The sequence below is a fragment of the Leuciscus leuciscus genome (genome assembly GCF_965113295.1).
Source record: "Leuciscus leuciscus genome assembly, chromosome: 3".
Taxonomy (NCBI): domain Eukaryota; kingdom Metazoa; phylum Chordata; class Actinopteri; order Cypriniformes; family Leuciscidae; genus Leuciscus; species Leuciscus leuciscus.
Window position 1 is genome coordinate 19,547,279 of NC_138727.1, and position 22,188 is coordinate 19,569,466.

A 22,188-nucleotide genomic window follows, 5' to 3' on the forward strand; every position below is an offset into this window, starting at 1 on the left:
TTCAGTTACTCATCCTTTTATTGGTTTGAATGATAGACGTTATGAAAATGCTTAAATGTTGCACAATGACTAGGTTTTTCTTCCATTTCAATCTAGACTCTCAGAGTCCACAGACTGGAGATTGGCTCCATGGTTCTGAAGCAGACAGAATCAAGAAGAACCAAATCCAACCTAAAACTGTGGTTCCCTTAGACAAAACGGAGGTATATGCCACAGTTCTTTTCACAGAGTTCCTAAAAGAACTGGCAGCCATTGCACAAGAACACTCCATTCTTTCTCATTTTCCCACAGACCAGTAGCCTTTGATTCTGTGTTTATTTGTTGTTAATGTTTCCAGGAAACTTTTGACATTTTGAATGAATTTTAGTTGAAAGTACTAAACCTCTAAATTAATGTGGGATTTTTTGGACAATTTTTTAATATATATTTTTGATGGGGGATTCTTTCAGCATGTTTTTGTCTGCCTATGTGAAACAGTCTTTTGTACTTCCATCATTTATTTATGCATTACCAAGCCTCATTTCCCAGCAAATACAGTTACAGCACAAATCATCACTCATAAAACCAGTGTGTCCTGCCATAAGGCAATTAATTGATGTGCCTTCACTTCATAAATGCTGGATAAAGCCTGCCTAACTTCAGGCCAAAACCAAAGAGTGGCGGTCATACAGCCATGAGCATTAAGAGGTGGCGGGGCATTAGACATTAATAACAACACTTGACGACTGAATGTTTTGCAGATTGTTCAGTGATGCTGATGTCTCTTGCTGCATTGTTCTCCTGATGGCCTTATACTAAAAGTGCCTATTCCTTTAGTACTTAATTTTCAACATGTCTGTACAGTTTTCTATACAGTAAAAATACTTTGTAAACCTGGACACTGGTCAACGTTTTATACAACTGACCAAGTGACCTGATACCAATCTTTCATTTGAAAGTCACGTATCTAGTATCTGTAAAACCGCATTCTTCCATCTTAAAAATATATCTTAATTATGTCATATGCTCTCATAGCAATTGACAAATGTGGAACAATTAGTTCATGCGGTCATGACATCAAGGCTAGATTATTGTAATGCTCTTATGGGTGGTTGCCCTGCACGCTTAATAAATAAACTACAGCTGGTCCAAAACGCAGCAGCTAGAGTTCTTACCAGAACCAGGAAGTATGACCATATTAGCCCGGTTCTATCAACACTGCATTGGCTCCCTATTAAACATTGTATAAATTAAAAAATATTGCTGATTACTTACAAAGCACTAAATGGTTTAGCTCCCCAGTACTTGAGCGAGCTCTTAACGCATTATAGTCCTTCACGTCTATTGCGATCTCAAAATTCCGGCCAGTTGATAATACCTAGAATATCAAAATCGACTGCTGGCGGTAGATCCTTTTCCTATTTAGCACCAAAACTCTGGAACAGTCTTCCTAACATTGACCGGGAAGCAGACACACTCTGTCAGTTCAAATCTAGACTAAAAACACATCATACACATAACACATTATAAACTTCTATAATTCAATGTTAGGCTGCATAGATTAGGTCAGCCGGAACCGGGAACGCTTTCCATAAATCCTGATGTACTCGTTACATCATAAGAAGAATGGCGTCTACGCTAATATTAGTCTCTCTGTTTATCCCGTGGTTTACCGCATGAAGGACATGCGCCTGGACACGACGACAATGCAGTCCTGAAGTGTCAACTAGGCTCTCCCATGTGAAGACCTCCTTTCCATCCCTTCCCTACCCTTTAACTCTGCACAGATAAAACGTTGTCAAAATAATTCCGGTTCACATGGCTACGCGGATGTGATACAAAATTCTGTATTATAATCTTTTAAGGCCAGATAAGTAATTTATTGAGGTCAATTTGTAAAGAAAGACTACACGCCTGCGCACATATATATTCAAATGCGCATATCTATAGACTAAACGCGTAATGCACATGTGCACGCCGTCAGCGTTTTCACAGGTTCGCGTTTTGTAAAACATTTTTTAAATGTTTCAAGGCTTGCACCTTGGAACCTATTTCAAGGTTTGCGTTCTCGAGCCACCAGGCACTGTAGTTGTGCGAATGAGCGGGCCGGAGCGCGTTAAGGTGTGTGTAAGTGTTGTGTAAGCGGCCCCTAAGTTAATAACTAATCATCTTTGCAACGGAAGTGAATCAATCAAAACTAACTTTAGCTGGACAATAACTTTATTCTAGAGCTGATGTGAAGCCAAAACAATCTCTGTTAATTGAATTTCCTATTATCACTGTAAAGCTGCTTTAAAACAATCTAAATTGTTAAAAGCGCTATATAAATGAAGGTGACTTGACTTGACCTGTAGAATTGCTGGATTTTGAGAAACACAGTTGTTCTGGTTCCTTGTAGAGCATCACTGATATTAACTTAGTACAATGTGAAAGGAATTAAGTTGGTAACAAACATGTTTGAAAGTAGCAACACGCTACACGCTTGTAAATCAGGATGAGGTGTCTTTTTTTAGCAAGACATTCACTACCGTTCAAATGTTTGTGGTCGTAAGATTTTTTTTGTTTGTTTAGAAATAAATATATACTTTTATTCAGCAAGATTGAATTAAATTAATCAAAATTGACAGTAAATACTTAAAAAAAAATAAAAAAAATAAAGTATATAAATTCCAAATAAATGCTGTTCAATGCTTTCAATTCATCAAATAATCCTGAAAAAATACATCACAGTTTCCACAAAAATATTAAGCGGAGCAACCATTTTTAACATTGATAATGATTTATGAAGGATCATGTGACACTGAAGTCTGGAGCAATGATGCTGAAAATTCAGCTTTGCCTTCACAGGAATAACTTGCATTTTACAAATGTAATTAAAATAAACAATTAAATGATTTAAAAAACAATTGTAATAATATTTCACAATGCTGCTGATTTTGTGTCTTTATTTTTGATCAAATAAATTCAGCATTGTTGAGAATTTTTCAAAATAAAAAAAAACATACCAACACCAAACTTTTGACCGATAGTGTATTAAAAGCATTGTAGAGTTACATAAAATCTTCACAAAAATGATTTAAGACATAATTTTGTTTGCAATGGTCATGAATGGCATTAATTTAGCTGAAACACAATCATAGAGACTATGCATACTGTACATCACATATTTTAAATGTATAAAAGAAAGCAAATGATATAATTCCTGTGTAAACACCCCATATGCAAAAGAGAAAGTGTCCTTTAGTATAAAAGTTGCCTTGATTTGAAAGTATTTTTACTATCTCCAGGTGTCTTGTTATATGTATGTATATTGAAACTCTGGAAGTTCACCTGATTCCTGAGCACATTTGTTTTTAGTGCAAACTGATAGTTACATGGAATTTGTAAACGCACCATAAGTGGGTGATCATGAACATTGGTGGTTATGCTTTAAATAGTTTTACGAGAAAAAAAAAAAAATTATGTATATTTTTGACATATTTGATTAAATGTCTTCAACATATTCAGTGGTCATTTTTTGAAGGTGGATGTTTTACTTTCCCCCTTGTACAAATTATGTCAATCAAAACCTGATCACCAAACATCCGGAGGCCACAATGTAGCTTGTCAGTCCAAAGATATTTATATGCAGTTTTATGTAATGAAAGTGACTTTTTTTTGTAAGGGGGGTGAACAAGGGATAGATTAGAAATTCTAGATTAAATTGCCTTTACTGGTGGTAAGCATTACTTAAATTGTACAGTTCTGTATGCCTTGGTTGTAAAAAGAAATGCTGAATCTGTAGATATGTCACCAGCTCATATTTTCACATTCAAATGGCAATAGTTTCTATGTCAGAAATGTAAAGCAGGATGACTTGAATAAAGACATCTCTTGTCCACTAACAGAAGTGTCATAAGAGTTAGTGGGCAATAACATTGTCAATCTTCTGTGCTTTAACTGATATGAACATCCCTTTTCTGCTGCTTGTTTAATATACTTGTTTTTACAGCTCCAATACATAATGCATATATAATCACAGTACACAAATTCTCTCCTTTGTTAGGTTGCTCGGTGTGTAATTTTTGTATATATACTGTATATAAATAAACAGATAGGGGGTTTTATACCTAAATAAAACATTATAGAATTGCCTGAAGTGCCTACTCCCAAATAATGCTATTGTAAATATGATCTTAAGGGCTGGTAGTGGCATCAAATGTTTGTATTGTAATTTATTGTTAACATTAGCCTACTACATGTACAGCTCTGGGTGAAGTTGAATCTGTATGTTTGGTAATGTTAACTCATGGATACTCGTATATGCACATGCACTGTTGACACAATTTAACTCCTGTTCCCCAGATAGTCCTTTCAGCCGAAGGGGTTTTTTGTTTAAAACTGGGTCCTTCCTCAATTCATTTTCACTAATGGCAGCAGCAATAGTCTCTATCATCAAACCTTTTTCTAAAGGGCTATCTATCCATCACGATTAACTTTTATTGAATGGGTAAGACGACTTTATTCAAAATATCTTGTCTCTTAAGAGTCATACTGCTTTTTAGCACATTTCTTAGCATGGGTAGACATTTGTATTAAAATAAAAAGTAACATAAACTGAACAAATTTCACAGACATTTCAAATTCAGTTGATTAAAAAATTTAAAGTATGTTGACCATGGTAACAGCATTGACTCACAGGTCTTGACATAATGGTATTCATACTCCACCAGAGGGCGCTAGTTAATCATATGACACAAGTATACAGACCACCATCAAGTTATCATATACATATAAAACTTTTTTTGCTGTCTTAAATACTTTGGGTCTGACAAAAAGCAAGTCTTAGTATTACACAAAAACATTAATTTTATTTCAATCACTCATGCCAGCAGACATCGGCTGTGTTAGCAATGGCTAATGGCGATTACACACCAGAAATTTCAGGCAACCTTGGCCTGACCTGCTAAATTCTAAAAGTGACGAATAATCCCACAAAACCCAATTATAATAGAAAATCCATACAGAGCTGCAAACAACTTAAAGCAGCACAAAAATATTCTGTGCACACAACAGATTTTCTCACAAGGCTTGACTATTAAGGAATCGATGATCATTGAGTGATAAATGTCTCAGAGCCCAGACTTAAATGAGCTGTGATTAATTAATTACTGAAATCCTTAGAAGTAAAACAACACAAAGTAATGTTGCATGAAACACCTTTGTTTATCAAAATGTTTGATGAATAGATTTTACAGTGGAGACACCTTTCTGGAACGTACAGAGGCTATTAAATGTTAATTCCATTAAGCTGCTTGTCCAGAACACAGCATTAACCCACAAAATAGGCATGCTGGGCAGTTCATGAGATCATTTCCTCTAGAATGGCTTTGACTTGGACCGGATCAGTTCTGCCTTTAGTTTCTCTCTGAACTTCACCCATTAATTTGTTCAGTACTTTCTTATTACCCCCTCTGATAATCTGAACCTGCAACAAAATTCATTTGCAAAAATTAGTGTGCAAAATATTAGGTTTTGGCAAATAGTTTATCTTTAAATAAACTAATTGTTTTATGTTTTATATTTCACAATAATATCACATGTTTTTACAAAATAAAGTTTTTCTGATAATCTGAAGCTGCAAAAACAAAATAAATGTGAAAAAAAAATAGCGTACAGATTATCGCTGGCTAGAAGTTAATCCTATAAACAAACAAATAAATAAATAGTTTTATATGTTTTTATTTCTACTAGCTGAAAATAGTTGAAGACAAACTGAGTTTTTTAGGTGGATTAATGTCTGGATTTACCTCCTCAGTGTAACGGTCCACAATCCTCTGACAGATCTTTCGTAGTTCCTCTTTGTCATTTATCATCCACAAATCCTGCTCCTTCACTATCTGGCCCACTGTCTTCTCTGGAGCCTTCCACATCTCCTGGAAAACCTGCGCTCACCACATACAAACACAAACAGGCCTGTGGTTTAAGGAGAACCTCACATAATATGGCTTGTACGCCTGTCAATTAGCCAAGTTAAGGATTGTTTTTCTCTCTTACTTGTTTGGCAGTCGAGGATGAGATGTGACCAGATTCCACAAGATTGATCAGCTCAGCAAGAGCACATGGAGAGATTGGACTAAGAAAGAAAGGGAGAGATTAGTTAGAAAGAACAGATTTCACACTCACAAAACATAATTCGATGAGCAAGACTTAGAAACATTATGACCAAGGAGACCAACTCATTACTGGATGGGTTAAACATGGCTTATTTCTTACAATTTGGCCCCACTCGCATATTAGTGAACTCAAGAAAACAAGAGATGATCATTGAGGCAGTTTCTGATCACTGAGCTGGAGGAGTCCCAGAAAAACACTCCCGTATATATATCCCTAGGCATGGAGTGAACACAACCGCCATTATTTATTATTTACTGACAGGAAACAATATTGGAGAGAAGGAATAACAAACAGACTGGAAAAAAGCCTACGGCGCACACACGCACACTTCCTCTCTCCCTATTTCTTGGAATTATTTATTCTAATTTATTTTCCAGTGTTTTGGATGTATTGGAGCTGTTGAATGATTGTTTTCAGTGCTGGCTCACCTCTGAGAGACTTTCAGACTCTGAAGATTCAGATTTCCCATCAGCTCATTCATCACCCAGCCAATCACCTTCCTCGGTTCTACCTTGGTCATCTGAACAACACTCTCAAAGAAGTCCATAAGCCCGTCCTCATTCTGAAACAGAATAGTTATCATATCAATACAAAGCTTAATGCTAATCGGTGAAGTATCCCTTTAATATTAAATATCTGTGATGAAAAAAAGTAAAAGTAAAAATAAATAAAAAGTATAACAAATGACAAGATTAACCCAAAACTATGGAAGCCTGTTTCCAACTCAGAGTAAAAAAAATAAGTCTGTGAGATAAAGCAAGTATGCAATTGTGAGATAAATTTTAAGAAATTAAGTAACATTGTGAGACATGAAGTGACAATTATCAAATAAAGTTGCAATTATGAGAAATAAAGTCACTATTGTGAAAAATAAAGACAAATTAGAAGTCACAATTGTGAGATAGTCGCAGTTACAGGAAATACACAATTACGAGGAATAGTCACAATTGTTAGGAATTAAGACAATTATGAGAAGTTGTGATTAAAAATACTTGAAGTTAAAACAAATAAATATGCAATCACGAAGAATAAAGTTGCTATTCCAAGAAATAGTTGCAGTTGTAAGCTGAAGTCGGAATTACAATAAATATTTGCCATTGTGAGATAAACTGACAATAATGAGAAGCTGCAACTGTGAGTCACAGTTACAAGAAATAGTTGCAATTACAAGGAATAAAGTCACAATTATGAGAAATAGTCACAATTGTAAGATATAAAAACAATTATGAGTTGCAATTGTAAGATAGTCACAGTTAAAATAAAGTTGCAATTACTAAGAAAAAATGTGCAATTACAAGAAATAGTTGCCATTGTGAGATATTAATTCTCAATTAAAAGAAATAATGACGCAATTGCAAGAATTAAAGTCACAATTATGAGATATGATGATACGATTCACAATTTTAAGAAATAATATTGCAACTGTAAGAATTTTTTTATTTATTTTTTCAGTTTTCATCACCACAGACATGGCCATATGAATGTAAAATCATAGTGCTTACTACTTGACAAAGTAAAAAATTTAATTGGAATTAATTATCTTAAAAGAATCAGAGTGCCTGATGGGAAATGTGTGCCATAAAACAAGCACGCACAGCTTGAATGTGAACTTTCTCACCACCAGCGTCAAGCTGTGCTCTCGCAGAATGCCGTACGTCTCCACAAGCCTCGTTCTCCTCACAGACGGCAGCTCTGGCAACTGGGCACTCAGCCTGTCAATCACCACAATCTGGGCGGAGTCAACACCAGCAGGCACTGAAGCTTCACTCTCATAAACAAACAGTGGCGGCAAGTTGGGCTCTGGCATGAACCTGGGAGATAATGAGAGAATGTATGTACATACAACACAACAGAAGGCGTGATTCAAGCAGGTCATGTGGGGGAACACAAGAGCGTGTTCTTATCAGGTGCAAAGATAAGCCAGTGTTTGTAGTGTTCAGACAGCGTGTGTCATCTCAAGGCCTAATCTCCAGCCCTCTCTGTCTCTCTGTCACACCCTCCTCATATCTCATTGACCTGAACCGGCCACACATGTCCAGCCTTCCGTGTGTCTGAGAGCGTCCTCTCCAGTGGCAGACCATCAGAGGCAATGGAGGCTGAGCGTACTGTAGCTGAGTTCTGATCGTTGCATGAATGTCAGAGAACACATCTCAGATGAATAAAATGACCAATCAGAATGGATATTCACATTTACATTTGTTTCTCTCAAAGAATGCAGCTGAAAAGGCAAAACTGAGAAATGACTTCCTTCTGCATAGTTAACCAATCATAAATACTATACGAGTCTGAGATTTTTTTAAATGTTTTTGAAAGACTGCATTTATTTGATTGAAAATACAGTAAAATAGTCATATTGTGAAATATTATTACAATTTAAACTAACTGTTTTCAATTTTAACATATTTAAAAGTTTTATTTATTCAACAGAATTTTCAGTAGCCATTTCTTCAGTCTTCAGTGTCACATGATCCTTAATCACGATCCTTAAGAAATCATTCTAATATGGTGATTTGCTGCTCAAAAAAAATAAATAAAATTGTTGTTGTTATTATCAGTGTTAAAACAGTGTTGTGCTGCTTAGTATTTTTTGTGGAAACCGTGATATAAAATTTCAGGACTCTTTGATGAATAGAAAGTTCAAATGAACAGCATTTATTTTATATATTAGCATTTATTACAAACTGAATTTTGTGTGCAATGTGTTTACTGTCACTTTTGATCAATTTAATGCATCCTTGCTGAATAAAAAAATTACTGACCCTAAAATTGTGTGTGTGTGTGTATATATATATATAGTTAAAATATGTGTGTAGATGGAAAGTGGCTTTCAATGATTTATAAATGTTTCTTTTTGGTCTCAGTCTGTAGATGGCACTGCATGATTTGCTCCATTTCTTTAGTACATCCACCCACTCTTCTCTCTCTCCTCCTTTATGTGGATCTACAGCCGCATTATCACAGCACAGCTGATGCATATTCAGTCCTTCATATCACCACTTGTCTAGTCTTCCTGTCCTCTTTCTCCTGTTTTGTCTGCCCAATCACTCTCTTTCCTCTACAGCACCATTTCATCCATCTCCATGCTACTCCCTTGTTGTCTATAGAAACAGTATTTTCTGCTGCTTTCCTTTTACCTGTTTTCTTTTTATCCTGCACTGTCCAGGTTCCCTTTACGCCATCACTCTTTCCAATGTCCTCTCCTGTTTTTCTTTATCTTTACTCCCTGTAGTACTCCACAGGAAGGAGCAGATTTCATTTACCTGCAGGGTTCAATGGAGCATTACACTCACCTGTAGTCCTGTAGGCCTTCCTTATCCCTCATCGGAATTGTGTTACTGGCGAGAGAGAGAGATGGTAATAAATAAGTTATAGCTTAAAATAAAATAAAAAGTTACAAGCAAAGTATGTTCTGATAGAAGGTTCTTACAGAGAATTTAGAGTTTACATGTTCAGTCAGATGGTCATTATTACCATGCAGGAGTTGTGATGCGCTCAGCATGTCATAATTAGAGTAATTACTAGATGACAACCAGGACTTAAAGGACACTATTAATGCCAAAATTAATATGTAATTTCAGTAATCAACAGACAAAAGCACAATAACAAGTAACAGTCATTATGCCAATGCCTTTTTGATAAACTTTTAAAGTTTATTTAGCAGGACATTAGTTATCCAACTGTGCAAGCTACGTTAAACTGTATTGTATGTCTTTCATTTATTTTCAGATGAATCTTGCATTAAGACATTAACAATAGTCAGTTATAGGAATTATTATTAAATAACTGCTAATAACAACATTTTAATTCTGAAACTGCTGCCATTTTGAGTGATTATGAATGACGTTGCAGTGGTCAGGTGGTACAAGTTGAGGCTCTTTTTACAATAATTATCCTGTATCATGTAAATTGAATGACTACAAACCAAATAAAACATAAATGGATAAAAATTTTTGTTGAAATTATGTGAGAAGAGACCCAAAGTAAATTATAGTTTTGCGGCCATTTTAGAAAGATATTTGACGACAGACTGCCACGACTGACCAATTAGAATAAAAAAAAAAAATATATATATATATCTTATATATTGGTGGTTTGTGCTAGCAGATCATATCCAAGAGCAGGAGGACACAGCTGTGAGATGAGGCTTTTATTTCATGGGCAGATGCTCACAATAATACTGCTCTGTCATCTGTAGAGAGCATGAGTTAGTGTGTGTGTGTGTGTGTGTGTGTGTGTGTGTGTGTGTGTGTCTGGTGCTGCCATGTGTACAAGTCAACACATGACAGAACTACTGAGGTCAAATGACCACATTCATCTTTGGTCACAGATGGACAGGAAAAAGACCAAGGGAAAAGTATGCTGCCCATGACTAAACACAATATTTCCAGAATCACTATTTGCCAGCGCTGCAGAACCTACAGCGCCACAAAAGAAAACCGTTTGCAGTTTGAATTGAAAATGAGATAAAAGACAGTGTATCACAAAAAAATGACAAGACAACATTGTGCTGTCTTCACTGGCAAACAGCATGACAAGCGTAGCTCGATTCACGAACAAATGAACCTTATTGGTTTGAATAAGTATGACGGATCCTTTTCCTGACTTGCACAATTGTTCCAAAGTGCTGATTTGGTGCTTAGGAAATATTTCTAATTTTAACCACAGTTGTGCTGCTTAATATTTTTATGAAAACTTGATTTTCTTTCTTATCCAACATTTATTCAGGATTAATAGAATGTTCAGAAGAACAGCATTTATTTGAAATAGCATTTTTATGTAAAAGTATTTACCGTTAATTTTGATTAAAAAAATCGTACAGACCCCAAACTTTTAAACGATAGTGTACTTACTGAAGCACAAGTCTTGACTTTAAGTGAAGTCCAGCTCGAATCAAAGCAATAACTTTTGAAACTTTAAATAGCAGCATTATGACTGGTTGTTCATATGACAATGTGTTGATTTTTAAGTTTTCGGTTATAAATTGTGCTTTTTGGCATTGTATTACAATATGTTCTTATATGGTTGGTTTGCAAAAATAGAATTCTGTCAGAAACACTGACTAAACCTGAAGCAGAAGCTCAATGTGTTCAACGTAAAGCTCAATGTGTGTGATCAGCCATGAGACGCTAATCATTTAATCTGACATGAATAATTTAAAGTGGCAGTGGGTTTAAAATTCAAAAAGAAACCAATATAGAATCTGAGACTCAAACCATGTAAAACTCAGATCGTCTAATTGCATTGCTCTGTTCCAGTTGATATCACAGGAGAATGCAGCTCTTGTAGAAATCTGCCTGTTCTGGGCCCCCTTACCCAGATTTGCTGTCAAATGCTCGGGTCTCATTAAGAACCGTCCCACCGCTCTGCAGAACCTCCATCTGTCTCTGGATCTCGTAGTCTATGGAACATGTACCAAGAGAGGACCAATCAAACTCTAACCACAACCTTCTGCCAAAAAAAGACCCTAAAGTACTTTCGAAATGGCTGCACATCAGCATTTTTCCTCATGACTGCTTAAATGTGCTTTTGGGGGAATTTGTACTAGTGTAGAAAACCACTGGTAGTCCTTTAGTTTTAGGACAATGTGCAGTATTAAACAAGTATAATAAGTGACTTTTCAAGACATCAAAACAAAATGCATTATAAATATTAATTAAATTGCACAACTTTCTCTCAGGGGGAACAGTGTAAAACATCATGTCACATTCAGCGATTAAATATTTTCATGTTTTCAATGTTTATTCTTGCTTTCATTGACAGCACTATTTAATCTTCTCGTCCTTGACAGGCATGTTTATGTGGGTCTTCAACACTCATTATTTTCTTGGATTAAATCAGTCAGATTTCCTTTTGAGTGAAACTCCTCGTTTCAAAAACACAACTTTGTGATTGTGTGTGTGTGTGTGTGTGTGTGTGTGTGTGTGTGTGTGTGTGTGTGTTAATGCAGCAGAGATGATTGCTTCTGCAGCCTGCAACCAACGGTGCACATCTTGACAGAGCATTTAACACGAGACAGAGATGGAGTGAGGTGAAAATGCTTATTGTTCGTGTTTCTTATCTGGAGTTTGCAGTCTGACTTTCAGTTCTGGCATAATTACACACAGACACTCATTCCCTCCAACTGATGCTGGGCTAAATGTGACAACCACACAAGAAAAGTGACTTCCAGCTATTACTAAAGTGCATGTGTGTGTGAATATGAATGCAGCATGATTAAAAGATTTCTGAAACCCACTGGCTGAAAGTCTATTTCATTCCCTCGACACGTCTTGCTGTACTGAGGAGCGGCAAAGAGATTTTACTGTATGCTTGTGCTTAAACCAGAAAAACCTTCTCCAAACCAACAGGCAGATCTTGACATCCATAAAATTCTTTCTCAGAATCAGTTAGACATATCCTCACCTATGGCTTTGGCCATGTGCCTGACACTGTTGATGTTTTTGACCTCTGTCCTCACTCCCATAGGTTCTCCAGGTCGATGCACGGACACATTGGCATCAACCCTAAGCTGCCCCTCTGTGAGAGGAGAGAAAGAGGGATCAAATGAGAATCACTCTGAACAGTCATTACAATTCAACCATCCACAGCTCTCAAAACCCCTGCTTAACAAACAGTGCATACATTTGAATTTGAATGATTTATTTGCATGAAATACTGTATTCTGGAGAGCACCGTTGAATAGTCTGCAACAAATAAACAATTTGCTGTATTTTGCTTCAAGGGGTTTTGATTAAACAAGAGCTATTGAATTTTTCATTACAGGAAGACAACAGGTTTATTTATCAGTGACACATTAAAAACGGTTGAGGAACAGGTCAGTTATTTTCTTATTTGAATTTGTGTATCTTACACAAACACTACATTTCCTTAATGTTCTTACTTAAAGTGTGTAACTGAAACTATGATTTACTCATATTAAGATACAAGAACATCTCAGTGCATCCGAAGCACACATTCTAGTGAAGTCGGAAAGGGGGAAAGATGTTTACAAATTGGTTGGGAAAAGAGGGTCATTGATGCGGGGGGCCACCTATAATCCTTTTATGCTATATAGGCTATTAATTTAGCCCTGAAAAAATGCGTTACAATGCCAAGACATTCTATTTATGTGTGCATTTTTCAGTTTTTAAGATGATTTTTAGATTTGTAAAAAAACATCATTTTGTGAACATTTTCTCATCAACAATACATCTTAAGATGACAGAATGGTATTCAGCAGACATTTCTGCAATATTCATGATTTAAGACGTATGCGAGTGTTTATCGGATGTTTGAACACAAAAATTAGCGTTAGTGGCTTTCCACCTGATGTGCTCTTTAATAGACATCTTGGTGACGTATGGAACACTATGTACTGGGCTGGTCGGTTTACTGAATATTAACACTATATCTGCAATGATTTTGCTGCCGATATAAAATTCAGTAGCATTATGATTATTGTGATCATTTTAACAATCTTTTTTAGCCATTATGTTTTATAAACACTGTGTCATTGGACTACTTTTGCAATCTTTACCGGTCTTATTAAAAGCAAATCTTTAATTTAAAGTTCAGGGACTAAATCAAGTCGGTAGGTTCAATTAATCTCTGTGAATTAGTTGAAATTGTCCTTTTCAGTGAATTAGTTCTGATTCAACAACTCGTTTGCCTACTCACAAATGTTTGCATGGCAAATTAATGTATTAAAAGGATAGTTCACCAAAAATGAAACCCTCAAGTTGTTCCAAACCTGTATGAATTTCTCTCTTCTGCTGAACACAAAAGAAGATATTTTGAAGAATATGGGTAACCAAACATTTGATGTACCCCATTGACATCCATAGTATGAATACTATGGAAGTCAATGGGTCCCATCAACTGTTTGGTTACCCATACTATCCCTTTAAATGGTTAAAATATTAATTTAATATTAGCACGATTTAGTTTTAGTTTTCCTGTATTTCACATCTTGCATTAAATATTTTCTACAACATAAGTCTCTCTAGTGACAGGGGCTGTTTGGTCAAAATTATGGTTCTTCTGATATAAGAGTATGACATCGATTTTTAGCCATATGGCCCATCCTTATGGGTACTGGGTGGATTACTAACTCAGATAACATTGGTGCAAGCAATGCGATTTGTGCCTGAGACCAATTCATGGGAATAAATGTGTGTAGACATTAAAGGTTGTGATCAATGTTAGCTGTAGGGGGTGTATTAAATCACCAGCCATGTTGCCCTGGCAGGTGCCCAGAGCCTGCAGGATGAGTTGAAGCTCTCTGACGGCAGCTGCTGCCTCCTCTCCACAACACATCTCAGGCTCCATCACCAGCTCCATCAGACCTACACCTACAGACAGAGAGACACAGCCTTCATATCAGACACTGTCCACAAAGATACAGTCATTGGGTCTCATTCATGAAACATTCGTAAATATACGAGTAAATATGTGAGTGATTTGCGCGTAAAGAGACCTTCCCGAAAACTCTTCTCCTGATTCACAAATACTTCGTAAACGTCAGATGTGATAGTGAAATGTGTGTGTGTGTTAATGAATTCCAATCAGTCGTAAATGGGACGCGCGTGCACGCTCATTCTCAATTACCATAAATCCCGCCCATTAAATCCGACTGACAACTATATCTGGGCATCATATTATGACACCAAACGAAGGATTTCAACATGTCTTCTCAAAAGCGAATTAAAAAGATACATTTCTCAGATGCAGAAATTGAAGTTTTATTATCAGAAGTTCATTCAAAACGCCACATTTTATTTTCAAGTGTACATAGTGGCGTATCAGGTCCTAAAAAAAGGAAGCTTGGCAGCATATTACAGATGCAGTTAATGGAGTTTCATCTGTTAATCGAACAGTCCCAGAAGTGAAAAGAAAATGGTTCGACATATAACCCCGTCAAATAAACCCGATTAAGGTGAATTAAAATGCAGCCTTATTAATGAGCAAAACGTTTGGATGTTAAACACACTATTTACGCGTGGCTGGGAGCAGGTGTAGAGCAGGTGTCTTTCGTACCAACTAACATTTGGAAAATACGAACATTTTAATGAATCCGAAAATTTACGCCAGAACCACTTTACACACGATTTACACAAAAATTTGTTCTGCTCGTGTTTCATGAATGAGACCCAATATGTTTCTGTATAAGAGTAAAGAAGCAGCACCTGCTCTGTTGAGATCTATTAGAGTCTGGCTCTGTTCATTATCATGGAGACTCTTTCCACTGTCTTGCTCAAGCTGGATCTGTTTGATTTTCACACTCTTGGTTACCACTTGATTCCTTCTGCGACCTTCAAAAAGACTATAGACCAGTGTTCCATCCACTGCTATGGGAAGCCTCTGCTGAGTGATCTGGTAGCCTGCCTGAAAACACACATAAAAAAAACTGTTACAAAACTAAGCAACGGTATGTGTCGAGACCATTTGAATTGCTACACAGAAGTTTATCTAGACCTAAATAGATATGTTACAGTAATGTACTTCTGTTTCAGACAGGGGTTTCCAAACAGCAGGAGAGTCCTAGAAGAGCCATGTATAAAAACAAATGCAATATAATAAAACAATGATAGATTTTGTCATTGTTACAATTTCATTCTGCATTTTAAATACTGGTCAGAAATTATATTAAATCACAATTATTTTATAGAACTTAATATAAACTAATAAATATTTTCTAGACAATATTTTACACATACACTACAGTTAAATTTTTTGGGGGTCGTTTACTTTTTTTTTTTTAAAGTGGTCCTATCATGCTTTTCCACTTTTTCAACTTTAATTAGTGTGTAATGTTGCTGTTTGAGCATAAAAAAATCTGCAAGGTTACAAAGCTCAAATTCCACTCCAAAGGGAGATATTTTATATAACAGAATCCACTTTCCAAGAACTACAACGAACAGCTCGTTTGAACTACAATGCGATTTTACAGATTTTATGAAGTCACAATGGTACTCATTTAAATAATCCGTGCCCACGGAATATGCAAAAAAGTGGACGAGACCTGGTTGAGCTGCATTAGAAAAGTCGCTATGTCAAAGAGAGACACAACATTTCCAAAACTCATTTGTTTAACCTTCCTAAGGCTGATGAACTTAGAGTGGTAAAAATGTATCCTTTTCCTGAACATTATAACCCCAACATTTAACTGTGCGCTGCACATTTTATGGAGAACAGCTTGTTTTCCGTTGCTTTTGTAAGCTCTCGCTTTTATAAGAGGTTTCACTGCTTATTAGGAAAATTAAACATGGTTTTGTGATCAAATAATGTTTGTATCACCTTAGTTTTCCAACAAATGGCATGATTAAATGGTGGAAACATCTATATTTAATGTATAACAAAATTACAAAAAACACTACTCTGAAACATCCTGTGAAATCTGTACTTGCAAAGTCTGTGCATGAAATCCGTTCTGGACGATCCTCTTGTTTGTTAACATTGTCAGGGTCTGAATCGGGCTCAAATAGGTTTGAAATAACCTTAATATTTACACTAGAGAAGAACGCGCAGTTATGGAGGGGCGGGACATTTCTCGAACACATGCAAAGCGGTGCCAATCACAACACACTGGGCCAGCTAACCAATCACAGGACATTACGTATTTTGGAAGGAATTTGTCGAAATTGCCGTATTTGAGCCAGACTGGGGAGAGAGGAGCTGTATAATGCAAAATATGTGAAAAATAATGAGTTTTTTTAACAATCAAGCATGAAAACATATTCTAGTACACCCCAAAAACAAAATCAAGACTTCGTAAAAGGTAGCCTAATAATAGGACCCCTTTAATAAGTTAATACTTTTATTCAGCAAGGATGCATTAAATGGATCAAAAGTGACAGTAAAGACTTTTACATTGTTACCAAATAAATGCTGTTCTTTTAAAGTTTCTATAATTCTATTCATCACGAGTAATTTTTTTTAATCACGGTTTCCAGAAAAATATTAAAGGGATAGTTCACTATCGTTTTTACCACTTATACACAGCCGAGTCCAAGTGATCTGATCTGACGTGTACGCAGACTGGTGCATAGATATATACACACAAGATGTCGCCTTGTCTACGGCAGTTCATTGGAACGAATGTCTTTAAGGCGACATCTAGTGTATATATCTATGCACCAGTCTGCGTACACGTCAGATCAGATCACTTGGACTCGGCTGTGTATAAGTGGTAAAAACGATATAAATACTGTTCGTTTTCTCACACAAACCGCTCGTTTCGTGTCTTAGGCCATCAATGTGTACCTACGATGGGGAATTGTTTAATTTGGACGACGGGGAATTGTTTTCATTTGGACTCTGTGCATGCTCTTTGAGACAGTGACCATAGACCTGCATTATATGACTGACAGACAAGAACAGTTTGACCTAAAAATATCAAAATTGAAACTACTGCGGAAAAAAAGACACCTACATCTTGGATGCCCTTGAGGTAAGCTAAAACATACCAAAAATTAATTTCAAAGTGAACTATCCCTTTAAGCAGCACAGCTGTTTTCAACATTGATAATGAAAAGAAATCCTTTTTGAGCAGCAAATCAGCATACTGGAATGATTTCTGAAGGATCATGTACACTGAAGACTGGAGTAATGATGCTGAAAAATAAGCTTTACCATCACAGATTAAATAAAAGCATAAGAGACTTCTTTCAAAAATATTTCAAAAATCAGATCAACCCCAAACTTTTGAAGGGTAATGTATTTATAATATTTTTTACACAGTATAAATGAGGTCTTTCTTTAAACATTAAATTATAATTGCCTTTTGTATTTTAGGGGACTGTCATATTTTGGTGACTGTAGCATCAAAGCCACTACTGTGCTTTGGGTCAGACCTCTTTCAGACTTGACTTGAAATCTAATTGAATGACCTTAAAATATCAATATTGTATAATCACAGTAGTCTTTTGTGAAGAGCCATCATCAGGATCAAATATGGGGTTGAATAGGGTTAAAAGGCCAGGATTAGGGTTATGACTAAATTAAACCACATACAGATATTTGTGATCTGGCTACATTTTCAACCTCCTTCCGTTTAACTGTGAAGCAAAACAGAGCACTTGTAACTGTTGCTATGGCAACACCATGACCAAAAAGCCACTAGAAATGTATCATAGTTATTGGCATGCAAAAGAGTAAAGGAAAGGGGGGAAAGCAATTATCCATTACCATCTGTGTGTTGTACCTGATCAACTACTTCATCACTAGCACAAAAACAAACAAATGTAAGCACTTAAGAAATTATATTAGCACTAATGAAGAGTGACAGATTCCTCAGAAGTCAAAGTTTCCCTCCTCCATTTCAATATCTGAGCTTTCTCAATGTCAACTCGATTTTGATTTTTCAAGCAAGTCCTTGATTAACTTTGATTATTTTGGCTTAAAATTGGTTTAGCAGTCCATTTGGTAATGTAGACACAATGCATAATTCAAGAAAAAAGGACATGGCTCACAAATCATTCGTATAACTGTTCAAATATATGTATGAATTCAAAACAGAATTCAATATTTTGTCTTGCGGTTATTTTGTGTCGGAACTAAAATGACATTTGCACTTAGTCTAATAATGCTATTTAATTACAAGTTCATTTTAAACACTGTGTCTTTACACAAGAGATATCGGTGTATCTGGTCTTCAATTATGATGCGCTGATACAACAAAAATCAATCTGTAAAGGGACTTTAGCCAAAGAATCGTTGAAAAGACTTGTGAGCACAACAGAACACGACTGGGGGGAAAAAATCCAATTTATTATTAGGTTTTTAATGATGATAAAATATATAACCTTTCAAGACAGAGCATCTTAAGTTCCAGGGTTGTTCAGAGATAGCTTCAAAACGAGCTACACAATTTCATTTTAAGAGCATCATATTCTGTTACAGAATTCCCAATGGAGAACTACATTACCCACACTGCTCAAAAGAGATCTACCAATAAGAGAAGGCGTTGTTACCATGGTAATCCACCACTTCCACCACTTGAAAATCTCTCTACATTTAAAATCAACTAATTTATTTGTATATACTGCATATTGTACTGTAGACTTATAGCTAATTGTTTGTAGGTTTTATTTTTTGTAGGCCAAAACATGAAAACTAGTTCGCATTTTAGCACTTCCATCGTCTTGAAATCAATGTTTGTTAAAAAAAATAAAATAAAAATATGCTTTTAGGTTAAATGCCTGAAATAAGGTCTGTGGTTTACACAAGCTGAACAAATTTGCATGTTTTATTCTAGAGCATAAAATAAATCAGTAATAATACCCCCCTCATGATTTTTTATAGCTTTTGCTTGTCTTGAAAAAAAAAAGTGCCTAAATAGGACTACAGATGATGTCAGGGACATTAAATGTCATCACCCCGAACAGGAAAACTCATCTACTCACTAGTTTGCTTTCACAGCCTCACTGTTTATAATTGTGCTCCTGCAAACTATTCTAACTAAAATTTTATAAACGTTTTTCAAAAAAAGCACTCGATAATACTTACAAGAGGTGGGTTTGTAGTGCTTGTTTGGTGGTGACAGTATTAAGAACATATTTATGTTCCTAAATGTATACAAAAACTGAACCCCCCACCCCACTCGTACAACTATATGGCCTCACAAGTCTGAATACCAGAGCTGAAACATTGCTCAAACCAGAGCTTGAATGTTTTAAGCTTTTAAGAGCGGACACTTGTTATTCATCTACATTAGTGGCAGCTGTTCTGTTTCCTGCCTGTTCAGCATGGACAGCCATCACTTCTTCATTAAAGCTCAGGAAAAGAGATGTACTGGATATATGTGCACGTCTCTTTGACAAACGATGAATCTATAAAGCAGCTAATCAAAAATAACAACCACATAGAGTTGGAAGCATAAGAAAGATGTTCTTGTTTATTGCATTTGTATCATCAGCACTTCTACGCTTTGGAATACGAAGATAAAACTACAGACAAATTGATTAAGCACCCAGATGTGTGTGCAGCTAAGGGAACTCACAGGCATGTCTGCATAAAAGTAGTGCTTCCTGTCGAACAGTGACTTCCTGTTGATGGTACAGTTTAAAGCAAGGCCTGTCAATACAGCAGCCTCCACACATCTTCTGTTCAACACCTTAGGAAATGAAGCAGCAAGACATTCAATAGCATTTATAAATGCAATGAAACGACATATATAGTGTAGATTTATATTAATATATAATTGAGAATCCAATTTTTTTTCTTTTTCTTTTTATGTTAATTCAATTGATTTACTTACTGGCAGTGTTCCTGGTAACGAAGCATCAAAATATGAGACAAGCGAGTTCGGTGGAGCCAAGAATCTAACATGAGATCCAGAAAAGAGCTTTGATGTGGACTGAATCTGAGCGTGGATTTCCAGACCCACAACACCAACCATTTGAGGAAGACTAGAAAACATAGCACAAGGGTTGAAGAGTTGGTGAGAACTGGTGACTCTATACAGTTACTTTAATACATAGGATATTAAAAGACAATTATATAATGCTTTAAAAATCAGCAACTCAATTCCATTAAATTATGAGTTTATATGAAGATATATAAATCAAAGTTTAAATAAAAGGTAGACTGGTCTAATTTGAATTATTATCATAAGTCTTATGATTATTATCCCTCGGCTAAGTGCTAGTTGGTCAAACTAGTTAAGAGAGAGTTATGTTTTAATTTTTTTTAAATGCAATTAAAAATATGTAATTATAAAAAAGTAAAAGGACTAGTAAAAATGTGTAGTAAGACATTTTTATAATGAAATTAATATTTTAACTCAGCAACAACACATTAAATTGATCAAAAGTGACAGTAAAGACATTTAATATTACAAAAGATTTATATTTCGAATAAATGCTGTTCTTTTGAACTTTCTATACATCAGAGAATCTTGAAAAAAATCTATCATGTTCTCATAAAAATAATAAACAGCACAAATGTTTTCAACATTGATAATAATAAGAAATGTCACTTGAGAACCAAATCAGCCTATTAGAATGATTTCTGAAGGATCATGTAACACTGTCATCACAAGAATAAATTACATTTTCAAATATATTAAAATAGAAAACAGGTATTTTAAATTGTAATAATATTTCACAATATTGCTGTTATTCATATTTTTAATCAAATAAATGAGCATAAGGGACTTCTTCTAAAATATATATAAACTAATATAAGCTTTTGAACAGTAGTGTAGTTTAAAGCCCTCTTAAAATAGAATGTGTTAGTAAATTCTGTCACCCAAACTAAAATTCCATTATTGTTATATTTTTGCTTACACAATAAACTGTTGAACTGTGTTCTCAGGACAATGCTGTTTTTCCATAAATGTCAGGATGTGGCTATAAATCATTATAACTGACTTGCTGGTTTTACTGATTAAATTTGATCAATACCAATTTTTTGCATTGAAGATTTTATGTGCCTATTGAGAAAAATACACCTACCCTAATAATTATTAATGGGAGTAAAAAATGTGAGAACTAGCCAGGATGGACTCACCTGTAATAATTTCTAAGTACAGTACTTTAATTCATTTGAATTACTATTATCCGTTTGTTTTATTTTGTTTCGTATAATTTATTTTTATTTTTTTACAAACACACTATCAAACACCATCTGTTCTTCTTTGTAATATCTGTTAATGGGATTTACATTTTGTACATTTTTCAGAGCACACATGTAAAGTCAAGGTCAGCAATCAAGTGTGGACTTGCAGTCTGTCAGCACACCTATACTCCATTCATTAATTCGATTAAACCAGAGAAAGACTACTATTCAAATTCAGTGTGTCATGTTGATGACAAATGTCAGAATGCCTGTATCTCCGTCTCCAAATATATGAACCTCCTATTTACAGTAGACAGCATTTTGGGGGGTATTTGATGCCTACCTTTTTGTCTGTACTTTGGGCTTAAGTTGTTTTTTTGATCCGGATGTCCATATTGTCCTTATCACGAGATTAGTATCAATATGATACAAACTTTGTGATTTATTAGTATATTTTCTCAGGCTAAAGAGCATTCTGCTGTATCCTGAAGAGGAGGCTGCCATGCTTGTGTTTGT

General features: G+C 35.5%; 2 protein-coding genes across 2 annotated transcripts in view; one reads left to right on the top strand and one right to left on the bottom strand.

The window, feature by feature from the left end:
• The window catches only part of fhip1aa (FHF complex subunit HOOK interacting protein 1Aa), a 28,822-nt gene extending 25,341 nt beyond the window's left edge, over positions 1–3,481 (top strand). The window contains exon 13 of the mRNA XM_082164370.1: positions 97–3,481. Within this exon, the coding sequence (XP_082020496.1) occupies positions 97–299 (203 nt within the window). The 3' untranslated portion in view covers positions 300–3,481. The remainder of the gene's footprint in view (positions 1–96) is intronic.
• On the bottom strand, positions 2,206–22,180 carry gatb (glutamyl-tRNA(Gln) amidotransferase, subunit B). Its single transcript, XM_082164376.1, has 13 exons — positions 22,016–22,180; positions 20,372–20,522; positions 20,114–20,227; positions 15,300–15,498; positions 14,343–14,465; positions 12,538–12,651; positions 11,449–11,533; positions 9,426–9,470; positions 7,754–7,946; positions 6,564–6,697; positions 6,016–6,094; positions 5,769–5,903; positions 2,206–5,446 (listed from the first exon to the last, which is right to left on the bottom strand). Exons 1-13 carry the CDS (start codon positions 22,174–22,176, stop codon positions 5,321–5,323), a joined length of 1,659 nt encoding a protein of 552 aa, XP_082020502.1. The 5' UTR covers positions 22,177–22,180; the 3' UTR covers positions 2,206–5,320.
• Between the last annotated feature and the right edge of the window lie 8 nt (positions 22,181–22,188).